A 14,729-nucleotide genomic window follows, 5' to 3' on the forward strand; every position below is an offset into this window, starting at 1 on the left:
AAGAACCTAGCCTGTCTCCCAAATGCATATATAACCAGATCCTGGTTATGTAGAACATCACATTTTTTGCTAGAGAGAAATCTTTGCTTATCTTAATCTCCATGCCCTGAGAGAAGATTAAGATTATGATGAAAATATTTTAGTTTATGGCGAGAAGCTATATAAGTCTTATATCCTCTTTCCCTAACACACTCTGTCTGCATATTTTGTTTTCTTCATGGCAGATCTCAAGAAGTGGAAAAATAATATCAGACAAGGAATACCGGTTAAATGCTATGAAGAAGGATCATCAGAAGTATATACGGGAATGCTTGGCTCAGGCTATTTTCCACAAAGCTCTTGATATGGAAGTATGGTTATATTATGCCTACTCTTCACAAAAGTAATATTCATATATTCAGGATTTCTGAGAATATCTACAGGTGTAACTGTGTTTAAGATTAGTGGAATAACTACCCCACTGTTTAGTAACCACCAGTATATTATAATTATCCATTTTCACATATTTGACAGTTATTGTGGGTTAGTAATGATCAATAGAATACATTAGAGCAGAAGAATTGTCCTAATAATAAACGATGAAATTGGCAAGGCAAGAACCAGCAATTCCTAATCTAGAGAGAACCATTATGAAAATATACCCCAGGTGCCAAGGCTATCAAGAGACTAGCCAAGAGCCCATTAGCTTAGAAAGATAGTGATGAAGCTGAGCTTTTAAACATTGCGGCATAGGTATTTCCAGCTTTGAATTCCTTGTTCTGGGCAATCAACTGTTGGTTTAGACTCTTCATTTTTATCTGCAATAAAGTTTCTAATCTAGAGAGCCTTCTGCAAGATAAGTGAACTCCTGAGTAAGGGATTGAGCATCTGGAAAATGATGATCAATTTGTGTGAAGTCTGATGTTAACTTTCAGAACATTTGTGAGGCTTAATTTTTGTTTCAAAAGTAATCTGTATTGATTCAGTAACCTAAGGAATGTCTGTGCTTTTAACCTGTGTTAGTGACTATGATTATGGAGAATTACAGTAGTAATTTCATTTATTCTAGATTTATTACTGTAGTAATCAATTCTAAGAAAATGCCTTAGGTGATAGGTAAACTAGTTGTCAAAAGATAATCCATAGTTTTAGAAATAAATGGTGATAATAAAGTTAAGGGAAGAAGCAAAGAGACTTGTAATTGGCCAGATTACTGGTGAGACCTCAGAATGTAAGTAGCCCTTGGTCACTAGATTCCACACAGTCATCTCCTGTGGGAAAGACAGCAGGAGGTCATGTCCCATCTGTGTACTCAAGAACTGGTCACAGCCCATCAGAAAAATGCTTACTTCTACCCATGTGAACACCAAAGGTCATGGGAAACTGGCAAGAACAAACAAAAGCATAGATATAAAGAGTGAGGAAGGACAGGAAGGAGCAGACGCTATTTCATTCACACAAAAAGTGGAAACGTGGCTGGAGGTAGGCCTCAACCTAGCTTGGTTCAGCCTATCAGTTGTTTCTACCTTCTGACTTCCTTTGTGATGCTACTGTTTCCCGTGGTTTCACCTATAACTCAGAGATATGGTTCAGGAGTAGCCCCGTAAAGAAATTTAGGTCTCTGAGCCTTGTTAAGAAGTCAGTGTTCATTTTATACAGGTTCTTGGCAAAGTTGAGAAACCTAGATGCTACTTCCCTAATGAACAGAAAACAGCAGTTGAGACCAACTGTCTTAGAATCTTGGAATTCTAAGGAGGTACCACCTAAGTCAGATGTGCATATACATACACACTTGCACAAACATGGAGATTATTTAGTAGTGACTATCACTTTCCCCCCTTGGCTGATCAAACATCTGGTAACATCAGAAACACCTCACACAGCCAAAATATTTGAAGAAATCTTATGGATCATCTAAGCCAATGGTTCTCAACAGTTTGCCAATGGAATTGCCAAAGAGAGTTTTGTTGTGGACTTCCATTACCCTTCCTCCTATACCTAAACAGACAGAAATCTGCATTGGAGGAGAAAAGATGGCAGCGGAAAGCTATGACTTGGTTTGGAAATTTTTTTTTTTTTATATTCCCTTCTCCCCATTTCCTTTCCTGACATAAACAAGAAAATTAAATAGATAAGGATAGTGAGGAAAGCTTTGGGGGTAAAAAGAAAAATCTAAATAGGACCTATGAAAAGGAAATAATGGGGCCTAGCCCTTTGGGATAGAGATAGGAGATCTCATGTGGCTTTTAATGATGATTTTTCTTTCTGCATTTTCTGCTGGAATGAAAAATAGTGGCTTGTCTTAGTCTGGGCACTTCAGATATAGTGGATTACATCTCCATTAAAGCCCAGCCAGAGTAGAAGTTTAATCCATAACATTTGAAGGGCACCAAGTTGGGAATATTTGTTAAATAAACTGTAGTATATATTTTGAATGTAAATTAAACTTGTTCCAATATGAGAAGTAGTAGCGGAAATGTATGGCTACCACGTAAAGGTTTTGTTCATCTCACATATCAGAGAATTTTACTTCTTTATGGGCTACATTGGGCATAAACAGTACCTTTTTGTTGTTTCTCTATGACTATCATTTATTTGTTTTAAAAATCCTCAACAAATGCCTTGCTGATGACATTTTCCTTTCTGTGGTTGAAAAAAAATGATGTTACTATGCTCGTTAGGACTACCAGCTCGTCTTTTCTCCCTCAATTGTTCGAAAATAGATCACCTATACTTGGGCCCAACCATACATCAAACACAATATATAACATTTGCCTATTCAGTCTTACAGAGAGATCTTTTTTCTTTCATGAGGCAGTTAAGTGCAAACGGAACATTTCTATTGGACTTTCTTGTTGTGCCTGGGGAATTTCATGTGACTACAGTGCATAAGCTAAAAAGAATTCATAAATGGAAGACCTTTTCAAACCTAATTGCTTTGTAAAAATAAAGCAAATAGGAAACAATTCCATGTTTAGGAAAGTCCACATGCCAATATATCTATATTGCCAGTTTGTAATTTCACATTCAAGATTTAGATTTGATCGGTTAATTAAGGATGTGTCTTCACAACACATAAGCTGTACAAATATAGTTGAGTAGGTTACTCAGGGGTGGGATTGAAAATTTTTAGCAAATGGTTCTCTGCCCGGTTTCTGGGGGACATGGCCATGGGGGGAGGGCATAGCCTACTCGGCTTCCTGCACCATGGCTTCTCAAGCCTCTGGGAGGGTGAAAATGGCCTCCCCTGGGCTTTGAAGGCCCTCCGGAGGTCAGAAACAGACCCATTTCCAGACTTCCAGGTTGTCCATTTTTCACCCTTTCAGAGCCTCCGTGTGGGCCCTGCACTTACCTGGTATGATGAACGGGCCATGTGGAGACTCCTGGGAGTGGTAAGGCACGGTGGCGGGGCTAGCCAGTCTTTTCAACTCCCGGTTTGGTGAACCAGATGTAAAATTAGCATCCGGTTTGCCTGAACCGGTCCGAAACTGGCTGATTTCCATCCCTGGGTCTACTTAAGATCACTGCATTTTTCTCCTGAATAGTACAGCTTGTTTGGGTCTTGTATATTCAGTTAGGGTTCCTGGGAGCATGTAAAAGGAGAGCACCCATGTTTTATTTTCAATTTGTTATTCTTCAAAGTACCATGCAAAAAACACAGCAAGCCCTAAATTAGCTAGAAATGGGAGAAAGAGCCAGCAGGGACAAGTGTCCTATCTCAGGGATAAGAGTCCTGGGACAAAATCTAGTTCTAATACTTAGATTTCTTGATAGACAAGGATTAAGGTAAAATATTTCAGAAACATTAAAGTTAAGATATTTCAATAATAAACATTGCGTCAGAATTTTGACAAGTACAAAAATCTAGATGACTTCCTTGATGGCACCAAAATGTTGTGAGGGCTAATGTCTTTGTTGCCATGTAGTAGTGATAGTTTGATTTTTTCCTATCTGGATATGGTCAGCCTAGTTTCAGACACTGAATGCAGCATTGCATGTCAACAACTTTAGGCAGTAATTATTTCAAGACATTAGAGCTAGACACTGAATCTTTAGGACTGATTTCCCCACACTTTTTATTCTTGCCTTGCCCCTGCTTCCTTCTGAAGAGACTATTCCAAGGGGCCTTGACTGAAAGTGCATATTACAATAACCCATCCTTAGCAGTTCATCTGAATGCAGCTAAATTTACTTTTTTATACTCCTATTTTATATGCAAGCATTATGTACTGAATGTAGGAGATACCAAAATTTTTGTTAAAGGATTTGGTCCTAGGAGCAGTTGGGCATATATAAAAATAATGGCTTTTAAATTGCTGAGGTTTTTTCCCCCAAAGATTTTTGAGGATCTCAGTCTTTAGTTATAACATTTACAGATGTGTTACTAGATCCAAATCTCCAAGGGATTTACACGTACGAGCTTATTGCCTATTACCTAAAAAAACTGTGAAAATGGTTGTCTCTCAGGATTAAGTTAGACACGACACTCCACACCTAGCACCTGCTGTCTACATTTAAAAGACATTTTCACAAAAGCTCATTAGGTATAGAGTGTCTTGTTATACTTCCTTGCAGAGGAAACCAGGCATGCTCCATTTTTAACAGCAACTTTGAGAAACATCAGGGAAATGCTTGTACCTGTCCAGATAAATTTTCAATACTTAAGCAGCCTTCTCCACTTAATGCGGTATAGGTGATGGCTTTGTTCACCGCATTCATCTTAGAAAATTACTTCATTATTGAGTGGTGAAACTGCAGTGCTTAATTACGTGACATGTGACTACAGTGCATTTCACAGTGGTAAAGTGTTTGGTCTGCTTGGGAATTGCTGCTTCTTTTTCCTTCCATTCTGCTGAAAGCCTCCCTAATTATTGTGATGCATTGCAGAAAATGGGACAAGATGTTGTCGAAACAGGCACCCCATTTTGCCCCGCGCACATTCTGAGAATTACATTTGGATTTTATAATGTTCGATAGACAGCTAAAGCATTACATAATTTCCCCATCCCATCTCTTCTGTTGTGCTCTCAAGTACTACTTGTGTTCTTAAAAGGACTATAAATCATCATTATCAACTAGGCTGGGAGTGTTGCTTGCTGGGAGATGTGGTTTGAAAAGACAGAAGGAAGAAGGAAGAAAAAGAAAGGGAACAGGTTTCTAGGATGTAGGAGGATTAATAATAGCTATTTGAATAAAGCTCATGTCTTTAATCACTTGACATTCGCTCACTTGCACTTTGATATGAGCCTTGCTTACACAATCAATTTGACCAGCCATTTTGGTGGGGAACTTTCTTCTCTATTTATATTTTAAAAAATCATGGTCTTCACTCCTCCCCAAAGGCCACCAGAGCAATATATAAAAACCAGAAAGAATCTCAGTCCTACTATCCAAAAGAGATTATGAGGAAAAAAGAAAAAAGCAACACTTAAAGATTGGGAGGAAAGACAAAAGCTGTAAGAGCTGAAGAGTAATGTTATGTGCTCTAGGAATGATGTAACCATATGGTAAATCTGAAATGTGATTTTGTCTTTACTTTTTATTCTTTAAAAATGGACCAATTAGCGACATCATCAGGGTGACGTAAAAAAAAAAGTTGAGAGTTCGGCAAGGCGAGAGCGGATCCAGAAAACCAAGGTAACGATTTCTCTCTTTTTGAAAAGAATCCCTGACTACTTCCATGACTAGAATTGACTGCTATTGATAAGACTTAGAGATACATGTTTGTTTAGGGCTATCAGTTCTGGATTGCAAAAGTCTCCATGACTGTTAGAAAAGCATCAAAAGAGAGTTTACTGAATTCCCTTGCTGCCCTCTAATGGTTGTCCTCAGGGGTGGGATTGAAAATTTTTAGCAACCAGTTCTCTGCCCGGTTGCTTGGGGGGCATGGCGATGGGGGGGCATGGCCTACTCAGCCTCTTCACTGCGAGGGGGGATTTCTGCCCTCCCCAGGCTCTGGACATTTTCCTCAAGCCTCTGGGAGTGCAAAAACAACCACACCCGGGCTCTGGAAGCCCTCCGGAGGCCGGAAACGGGCCCATTTCTGGACTTATAGAACTTACAGTAGGCCTGTTTTTTGCCCTCCCCAGGCTCCTGAGGTTTTCCCCAAGCCTCCAGGAGGGTGAAAATGCCTCCCTGGGCTCCAGAGGCCCTCCAGAAGCCAGAAACAAGCCAGTTTCCAGACTTCCAGAACTTCCGATAGGCCTGTTTTTTGCCCTCCCAGAGTCTCTGCACCAGGCTCTGTACTTACCTGCATGATGAATGGGCTATGTGGAGTCTCCTAGGAGGGGTGAGCGCCCCTCAGCCAGGCATTGCAACTACCGGCTTGGCAAACCAGATGCAAAATTATCATCCCGGTTCACCCAAACTGGTCCAAACTGGCTGAATCCCACCCCTGGTTGTCCTGTTTTTTTTGCAGCATAAATTTCATGGCCCAACACTTGATCAGACTTTATGAGCTGCTCCTTTTTCCTATATCTAGCAATTACATTACTTTTTATTCTATTCATGGTGGGCATTTGGTTACATTCTGCTACTGTTTCCTAATTATTTTCTCATGGTGCAGCATAATTACATTTATATAAATAGAAAAGCCAATTTGAGTGCCTGTTTGATAGAGTTGTTGAAGACACCAGGCTAGAAACCAGGAGATAGTCAGTTTTAGGCATCTCTTTGACATGAAGCCAGCTGGGTAACTGCCCTAAGAAGAGGGCAATGGCAAACCACAAATAATTCCAAGGACACTGCACAGGCTGCAGTCCCCAGGAGTTATAACTGACTCAAAGGCAGCAAAAAATAAAACTAAAGCAAATTTATTAATATTTGAAGGTTCAGATGTGGACCTTGATTCTACAGGGATTTGAAGATATTGGTGGAATTCCTGGGTAGAAGTCTTATTTACAAAAAGCTTTGCCAGAGAGCATTATTTCATAACAATATTGTTTACTCAGGTATCTCAAGCCATGTTCAGGCATTACTGTTCCATGTTCAAACTGATGCTGGATAAGAAGTAAGCAGGCCCTCCCCCCCCCCCTTCCTTAGCCATATGCTTACAGTACAGCTCTCTGCAGCAGCCACATTAACTTTACAGAGAATTGCCTTTACACGAGTATACAGGAGTCTGACTGTCTCACATGGGATTGCTTATATATAGAATTTAGTATTTGCTAGAGACCACAGGCTGTATACATTAAAATAATCTCTGCACATATGTCACAAGCATGGGGAATGAGGTGAAGAGATGCTGCCTAGGAAACCATCCAACAAGAGAAGCAGGACCCTTTAGTGGCTTAATGGTTGGAGAAAGAAAATTAGGGATGACCCCCCCCCCTCTTAATGGATCAAGTAGTTAAAAATAGTCGTGGGAAATCTGTACTTTCAGACTTGCAAGATTCTTTTAAGGTAGCCTTACATAAAGCAAAATTAGTTCACCTAGTCATATTACTCATAAGGTAACTTGTACATGTATATGTAATGTCAAGTCTGTCATTTCTCCTTCCTTTAGGCGGAACGAGTGAAAAAGGCAGGAGATGGTTCCCATCACTTGCTTTCCCCACATCCACCCACTGTACCAAGAAATCGCTTTGGGCGGCGCAAATTGGGTGAGAGAGGACCATCAAATCACACGGTGAGGCTCTAATGAGGCTCTATAGGATGAGCCATAGTCCTGTTTCCATTTTGTTTCTACAGTTTCCTACAACTGGAGCCTAGTTTAATGGAATCGAAGTGATATCATGCAAATTTGCAACACTGGAAGACTTCTCTTAAAAGACTTCTCTTTATACTCTTTTCATCCAAAGGATGTAAAGGTATCATACATGGCTGTGGTTATAAAGGACATTTGCAGATTTCCACCAAATGTATATAGATGGAGAGATGGGATTTTAGTGAAGTATGACCAATCAGGAAGGCTGTGGATCCTTTGAAGAAATGTTTGAATAGTGAAAATAAGATATTCCAAAATAGTCCTTGGCTATCTAGAAGCTAAACAAGTCTGCCATTCATTTTATCCATGAGAATTTCTCTGAATCTCTCTCCCAGTTTGAAATGATTTTGTAAAACAAATTCTCTTTCATGAGACTGAATTGATTAAAAAAATGCTGGGATTTCATGGCTCAATTGGCCATATGTACTTATTTTATCCTCCTAACAACTTAGCAAGTATGGCTTGTTTAAAGACTGAAGTATCTATAACAGGTGAACCTTTTTCACCTCGGATGCCAAAAGCACAAGCTCATGAGCTATTGTGTGCGCTTGTGTGCCCATCCCCATAACAATGCCTTGCGAGTCGTGTCCCTGTGCATGCATGTGTGACCCCCCCCCCCACTGCTCCACACATGCGCGGATGGCTTTCTAGGAGCCTGGGAGGGTGAAAATGGTCTCCCCTTCCCCGCCAGAGGCCAGAAATGATGCATTTTCCAACTTCCCTGAAGCCTCCGGAGGGCGAAAAACGGCCCAACAGGCAAACCGGAAGTTCGGGAATGAAAATGAAGGCAGAAATCAGCTGGCCACGTGCTGGAGCTCACAGGGCAATGCCTTGCATGCCTTAAGAAATGGCTCCATGTGCCAACTGTGGCACGCGTGCCATAGGTTTGCCATCACAGATCTATAATCACCTTATGTATTTTGATACTTGAATATGAAGATCTGGCTACTCAAAATCAATGTTACAGGTATTACTTATCTTTATTTATTTAATTTATTACGGCTACCCAATTCTAGAATGGCACTGGATGGCTTAAAATATACATGAGGTATTCTTTTTAATTGAAAAATAACAATTAAAACAACTTGACCACCTAGACCAAAAGAAGCAATTCCAATATATAGAAAAAAGATTTTATATCATGTGAGTTCATTTATAATTCATGTAACTTTACATTTGTGTCCAAGTATATGCGCCCAATTGATCTTTTAGCATGTAAAAGAACTCTGTTGTGGGATGACAATACAAAGAATCCTGCTTAATTTCATGAAAACTCTTTTATACGAACATTATTTTCTCCAAAATGTGACTATTTTAAATATATCTCTATTAGAATATAGCTATTTTTGAATACAGGTAGTCCTTGATTTACAACCATGATGGAGGCTGGCCATTATGGTCACAAGTGGTGCCAGCTGTTAAGTGAGATGGCCTCGCTTATTGACTCCTATCCCCATCTACAAACTTCACAAACAAATGGAGCCTCCTTAAAAAAACAGAGTCCCCTACAGGCTTGCGAGAATAATATTTGCTTACAGAATAGCATAAGGTTGCCACAAGGCAGGCAACCTCTATAGGAATGCTGAGTCTTGCATTGCATCAGCCAAGCAGGTCTCTGCAAAAGACAGAAAGGTAAATTAGGTGCTGTTGGATCCTGGAGCTGACTGAGGAGCAAGCCAAGTCCTGCAAGTCTCTGGGTGGCTGAATGGGAAGACGACCTCGGCCTACAAGCTCTCACAGCCCCACCTGCGCTAATAGTGTCTGCCTCCCAGCTTTAGGCTCCCTTAGGTGGCTGATTACAAAACAGGGCCTTGGCTTATAAGTTTTCACAACCCGACATGTGCCAGTAGCATTCAGTACCCAGCTCCCTTAGGGGGCTCATTGGGAAGCAGGCCTTGGCCTGCAAGTTGCCACAGCCCCATTGGCAACAGTAGCAGCTTTACACACTGCCTTGGGTGGCTGAGTGGGAAGAAGGCCTTGGCCTACAAGGTCTCAGAGACCTGTGTGCACCAGTAGTGTTGGCTGCCTGGCTTTAGGCTCCCTTGGTGGCTGAATGGCTGGGTGGGAAGCTGCCTGAGGCCTGTGAGGATCCAGCAGGATGGGGTGGGGGGAAGGAACTCTGCAGTGGCCATAACTTTCAAAATGGGTCATAAGTAACTCTCGGGAGAGCATCTGTCATAACTTGGAACAGTCACTAAGCAACTGGTCATATGTCAAGGACTACATGTATCTATTTGAATGAAATACATATTGGCTTATTTCACTTAATTCATCTTTTGTACAATTTAGCTTAATGAATATAAATTGATATAGATGTAAAACTTCTATCCATCTATCCAGGGGTGAAATTCAGCATGTTATGACAGGTTCTGGAGAACTGGTAACAGAAATTTTGAATAATTCGGGGAACTAGTAAATACAACCTCTGGCTGGCCCCAGAGTGGGGAGGGAATGGGGATTTTGCAGTATCCTTCCCCTGCCATGTTCACCAAGCTACGCCCACAGAACCGGTAGTAAAAAAATTGAATTTTACCACTGCATCTATCCCTTTTGAACCCCAAAGTCCAAAATGTAGATAGATTACAATTTCATTTTCAGAAACATGCATAAGCTACATGTTTTTAAGTTAGGGATAGGCAGTGTGGTGCCCTCTCGGTATTTTTTATTACAAATCCAGTGGTTTTAGATAGTTGAAGCTGTGTCTAAAAACTTACAGAGAACCAGTTTACTCAACCTAACTTAAGTATTAACGTCAGTGTCCTTTCATGGTTCAGATTTCTTATCCTCGACCAAGCACTGCTCCAGGAAACATACAACAGCCACTCCGACTTCAGCCCCTCTATGGAAAAGTCATGACTGAAGGTTCATCAAAGACTTGTTCGAGCTCCAGACCAAAGTTTCTCAACGTTGACAAAGAATATCATTTTACTAGCGAGGTTAGCATTTATTTCTTTACACATGCAGTACAATAAGAAGAATGAGGATATACAGATCTTTTTGTACAATCATGCACAAGGAATCATCTAGCACACTTAAAAATAAAATGGAAAGTAATGCAGAATGAATTCTGTTGATAACAACAAAGGGTAATTATTCCTTACAATTGGTTGCAAATGGGGGTGAATCATCTAAAGAGACCCAGTGTGGGAGTTCCGTGCTGGAGGTGGCTGCTGGATTGATGGCAGATTCCACCTCCCCCTTTGGTCTTGATGTTCTCATTTTCTTTTTCATTCTTTACTTTGTTTTATTATTTTACTTCTGTTTTCTTTAAACTTTTTTTCATTTCTTCCTTTTTATTGTTGTAAACTGCCTAGAGTGGTGGCACAATGGTTAGAATGCAGTACTGCACGCTACTTCTACTGACTGCCTATTGATTGCATGCTACTGCTGCTGACTACAGTTCAGCAGTTCGATTCTCACTGGCTCACAGTTGACTGAGCCTTCCCTCCTTCCGAGATCGGTAAAATGAGAAGCCAGATTGTTGGGGGCAATATGCTGACTCTGTAAACCGCTGTAAAGTATTGTGAAGCGGTATATATGTTTAAGTGCTATTGCTATTGCCATGGTGAAATACGCAGCAAATAAATTTAACAGATAAATAATAAATAAAAGGAAGAGAAGCAGCTGCTGAAAATAAAGGAAGGGGGAAAAGTTTCAAAGGATTTCACTGCTGAAGAGCATGGATGCCTCTGAAGATTAGATGTTGCTTGAAAACTAGCTGAATATTCACTTTTTCTGTAATGGAATTTCTTCCTCTTTCCTTTCTTTCACTATTTGGTTTTTTTAAAAGATTTTTTAAAATCTTCCCTTTATTATTTTTACAAATATTTCAAAGCAGCAAACATAACTAATACTCCTTCCACCTCCTATTTTCCCCACAACAACAATCCTATAAGGTGGGTTGGGATGAGAGAGAGGGACTCACCCAAACTGACCCATAGAGCTTATGGCACGTATATAAGACAAATATAATGAAGGAGAGTGGAAACATCTCTTTGAAACACTACACAGGTCTAATTCCCAGTACCACTGCTCCTCTGAATTAAGTCAGAGTCATTGTATAGGTTCTGAAAGTTGTGAGATCAAAATATTTCCTAAAATATTGTTTTATGCAGCAGCGTTGTGGTTATACTCATTGATACCTGATTTACTTCCCACCATGTTAAGCTTATGCCAAGCAAAAATGTTAAACTGTGAGCAAAGCAGAATGATGGAAATCAAATGTATAGATGTGGTTTGGAGATAGTTCTCTTGGTTTAATCATATTAATTGAACCTGGGAGACAGTCATGAGGTGATAGGAGACAAAGCAGCCACAAAATGGAGAAACCTAGGCCACAAGAGCTTTGGTAGGGCACTAGTGGTAAAATAAGGACATCTAAATGACATGAATTTTATCCATAAATTGTATTGAACTCAGCTTGTAAATACACCCTAAATGTGGGCAGATAGTCTTCAAATTCAGCTTAAACGTATCTCATATCATTTCCGGCTTTAGAAATTATAGTTTTTAAGTGCTGTCAGTTTTAAACTGTTTGCAGTCCCATGCAATATGGGTAAAATTAAGTTTGTGGAAATCCAATAGGTGTATAGGACCAATGGCAGGCAAACATTGGTTTGATGCTAGCATTCCATGTGTATCTCACTTTTAGCTTTTCCAGAATTGTATTTTTAATAATGAAAAAACAATATCTCCAAATACAGGTAGTAATTCGGTTTAGATCCTCAACCAGCAATTTGCGAGAAGTCAGACTTAGAAAAAATGGTCTTTATAGGGTCTATAAATCCCACGCACAGTGCAGGAATGTAAAAGCTGAGGAAAAACAGACAATTTTATTTCAGAGGCTGAAGCTCTGTGCAGATAAACCCAAGATGAAGGAATAAAAGCTGGGTGGAGTCTTGTACTTTCAGGAGTCAGTCAGGGAATCAGAAGCAGCATATGTCCAGGAAACCAAGTCCAAAGTTTGGCAGAAGAAATTTGACTCCCAAGCATGCATTGCTATAGCCCTGGTTCAAGCTTGCTGATGTATTTTTTGTGGAAGAATTATGGATCTTTTTCAGCTCAGGCTCTAATCTAGGTCAAGTGAGAGCTTACCTGACTGCTTCAGAACTGCAGGCTCCTTCTCCAACAGGTCCTGCTCTTTTTGAGCAGTTACCTGAGACCCTTCTGGCTCCTGAGTTGCAAGCTCAGAATATGTCAAACTTATTCCTCTAGTTCAGAATCATAGATTGGACTGTAACGATTGATCCTGTTGCACTTAGGAGCTGCCTTTTTAGCACTTGTCAGGAATCCCAATTGTTTACTACAAAATGGAGTCTATAATCTATTTTATACATGGAATCAGAAATGAGAAATCTCTTTTAACTGGGAATCCATCCTGAAACCAATGACATTTAGATTTTTCTTTAAAAAAAAACACCGCAAAGAAATATACTGTTTTATGCATGGAATTACTAAATAGAAAATTCTAGCTTCAACAGTTCTGTGAGTCTAAGTGTTTAAATGAATGTTAATATTTGTTCAATTTTTTTCAGGGGGACAAAGGGATGTTAAGGCCTGTGCATTCAATGGATTTTTCAGTTGATGTATCCCCATACAGACTTCCCATTATTAACAATTATATGATACCTATTCCACAACCACCCAGAAGTGAAAAAACTATCATCCCCATGAAACCTGTGGGAAGAGGTCGACGGTTTCGCCCTACAACTTCATCAAATGGCCTGGAGCAGTTGCTAATGAGGGTGATTCTTTTTCTTCTTTCCACTATTGCTTCCCCCCCCCCCCCCCTTGTATAAGTAATTTTGTAATGTCCTCTACTTAGCATATAAAGATGTGCTGAAATACTCCTTAAGTATTTTTTTTTGCAAAAGAAACATCTCCCATCTTTTTAAATGCACACAGATATACATCTTTTGAAATAAAGAAAGTTTGCTTAAGTACGTTTTCCTTTCCTATAAAACATTGGTTTTGTTTCTAATATCAGTCTTTTGAATAGATAAATACTTTGAACCAATAGATAACACTTTGAACCAATCTTCTGAATCTAATTGTACTATTTCATCTAAGCTTTCCTTAAAGTATTTTTCAAAATATAGAGTACCTTTTCTCAAGCTACAGCAGTGTAAAAATCTTAGCTGTAAATTCTAGGAATTGCCATCGGAAAGCTTTTGCTCTATTTTAGGGAAGACACCTGGGTAATAGATATAGCTTAATACTATAAAGCAAATAATTTGGAAAAGAAAGATAAGCCCTTTTGCAGAAGTTCATTAGAGAAGCCTCATTTAAATATACAAATAATATTTTTAGAAAATTGGTTATATGTGATGTCCATGATATTAAAGAACTCAAAATTATATAGGTTGAAGACATATTATTTATTTTTAGCCAAAGAGGCCTAAACATAGAATCCTTGAATAAAGTTTAAAATTAAGGACATCAAGCTGTTGAATTTGCAAGAACCCGAATATCACTCATAAACCTAATCATTTCCACTATGTTGTCATGTCTGTTCCCCAGGTATGTAATGTCCTATGTCAGGAAGCATATCTGCTCCTTAGTCTCAATGAGCAAAGTTACTCATTGAGACTAAGTACTTATATACAAAGTTATATAAATCTGAATTTAAGGATGATGACTTTAAATAAAACACAAATAACCGAGTAACTGAAATTCCATGAATTTCAGTTAAGCATGTAAAAAAAAGGCTTTCTGTAAGATAGACAACCTCACTCCATTTGTTTCCAATTACTGGTAACTACGTCTGATTATGATTTAAGTATCTCAGATCCACCTTGCAGAAGTGGGCAGCACTCAAAGTATTTTGAAGAAATACTTTCCCAGTGATGTCTTTGAAGATTTTTGCAATCCTATAGCAGTGATTGGAGACAAATCTGGATGGGGTAGAGAGACGTATGAGGTTCCTAAAGAAGGCCAAGGTTATGACACATACCCGAAAACCTGTCCCCATTGTCCCCCCCCCCCCCAATGAATGTATCAGAAACTAATCGTAAATAAAATTCTACTCTCCTGATACTTTCAGATT

General features: G+C 39.4%; 1 protein-coding gene across 5 annotated transcripts in view; it reads left to right on the forward strand.

Moving 5' to 3' along the window:
- The window catches only part of ERICH3 (glutamate rich 3), a 77,138-nt gene that overhangs the window by 17,587 nt on the left and 44,822 nt on the right, over window positions 1-14,729 (forward strand). For 3 of the 5 annotated variants that reach the window (XM_087719460.1, XM_087719461.1, XM_087719464.1), the window contains 5 exons: window positions 225-350; window positions 5,545-5,616; window positions 7,484-7,606; window positions 10,459-10,620; window positions 13,219-13,428. In XM_087719460.1, coding sequence (XP_087575586.1) covers window positions 225-350; window positions 5,545-5,616; window positions 7,484-7,606; window positions 10,459-10,620; window positions 13,219-13,428 — 693 coding nt within the window. Of the gene's footprint in view, window positions 1-224; window positions 351-1,139; window positions 1,462-1,496; window positions 2,037-5,544; window positions 5,617-7,483; window positions 7,607-10,458; window positions 10,621-13,218; window positions 13,429-14,729 lie in introns of those variants that run through there. The other 2 variants (XM_087719462.1, XM_087719463.1) reach the window with 2 other exon arrangements.

The sequence above is a fragment of the Thamnophis sirtalis genome, unplaced genomic scaffold, assembly GCF_051295495.1.
Source record: "Thamnophis sirtalis isolate CommonGarterSnake01/CBP01778 unplaced genomic scaffold, rThaSir2_p1.2 scaffold_7, whole genome shotgun sequence".
Classification (NCBI taxonomy): domain Eukaryota; kingdom Metazoa; phylum Chordata; class Lepidosauria; order Squamata; family Natricidae; genus Thamnophis; species Thamnophis sirtalis.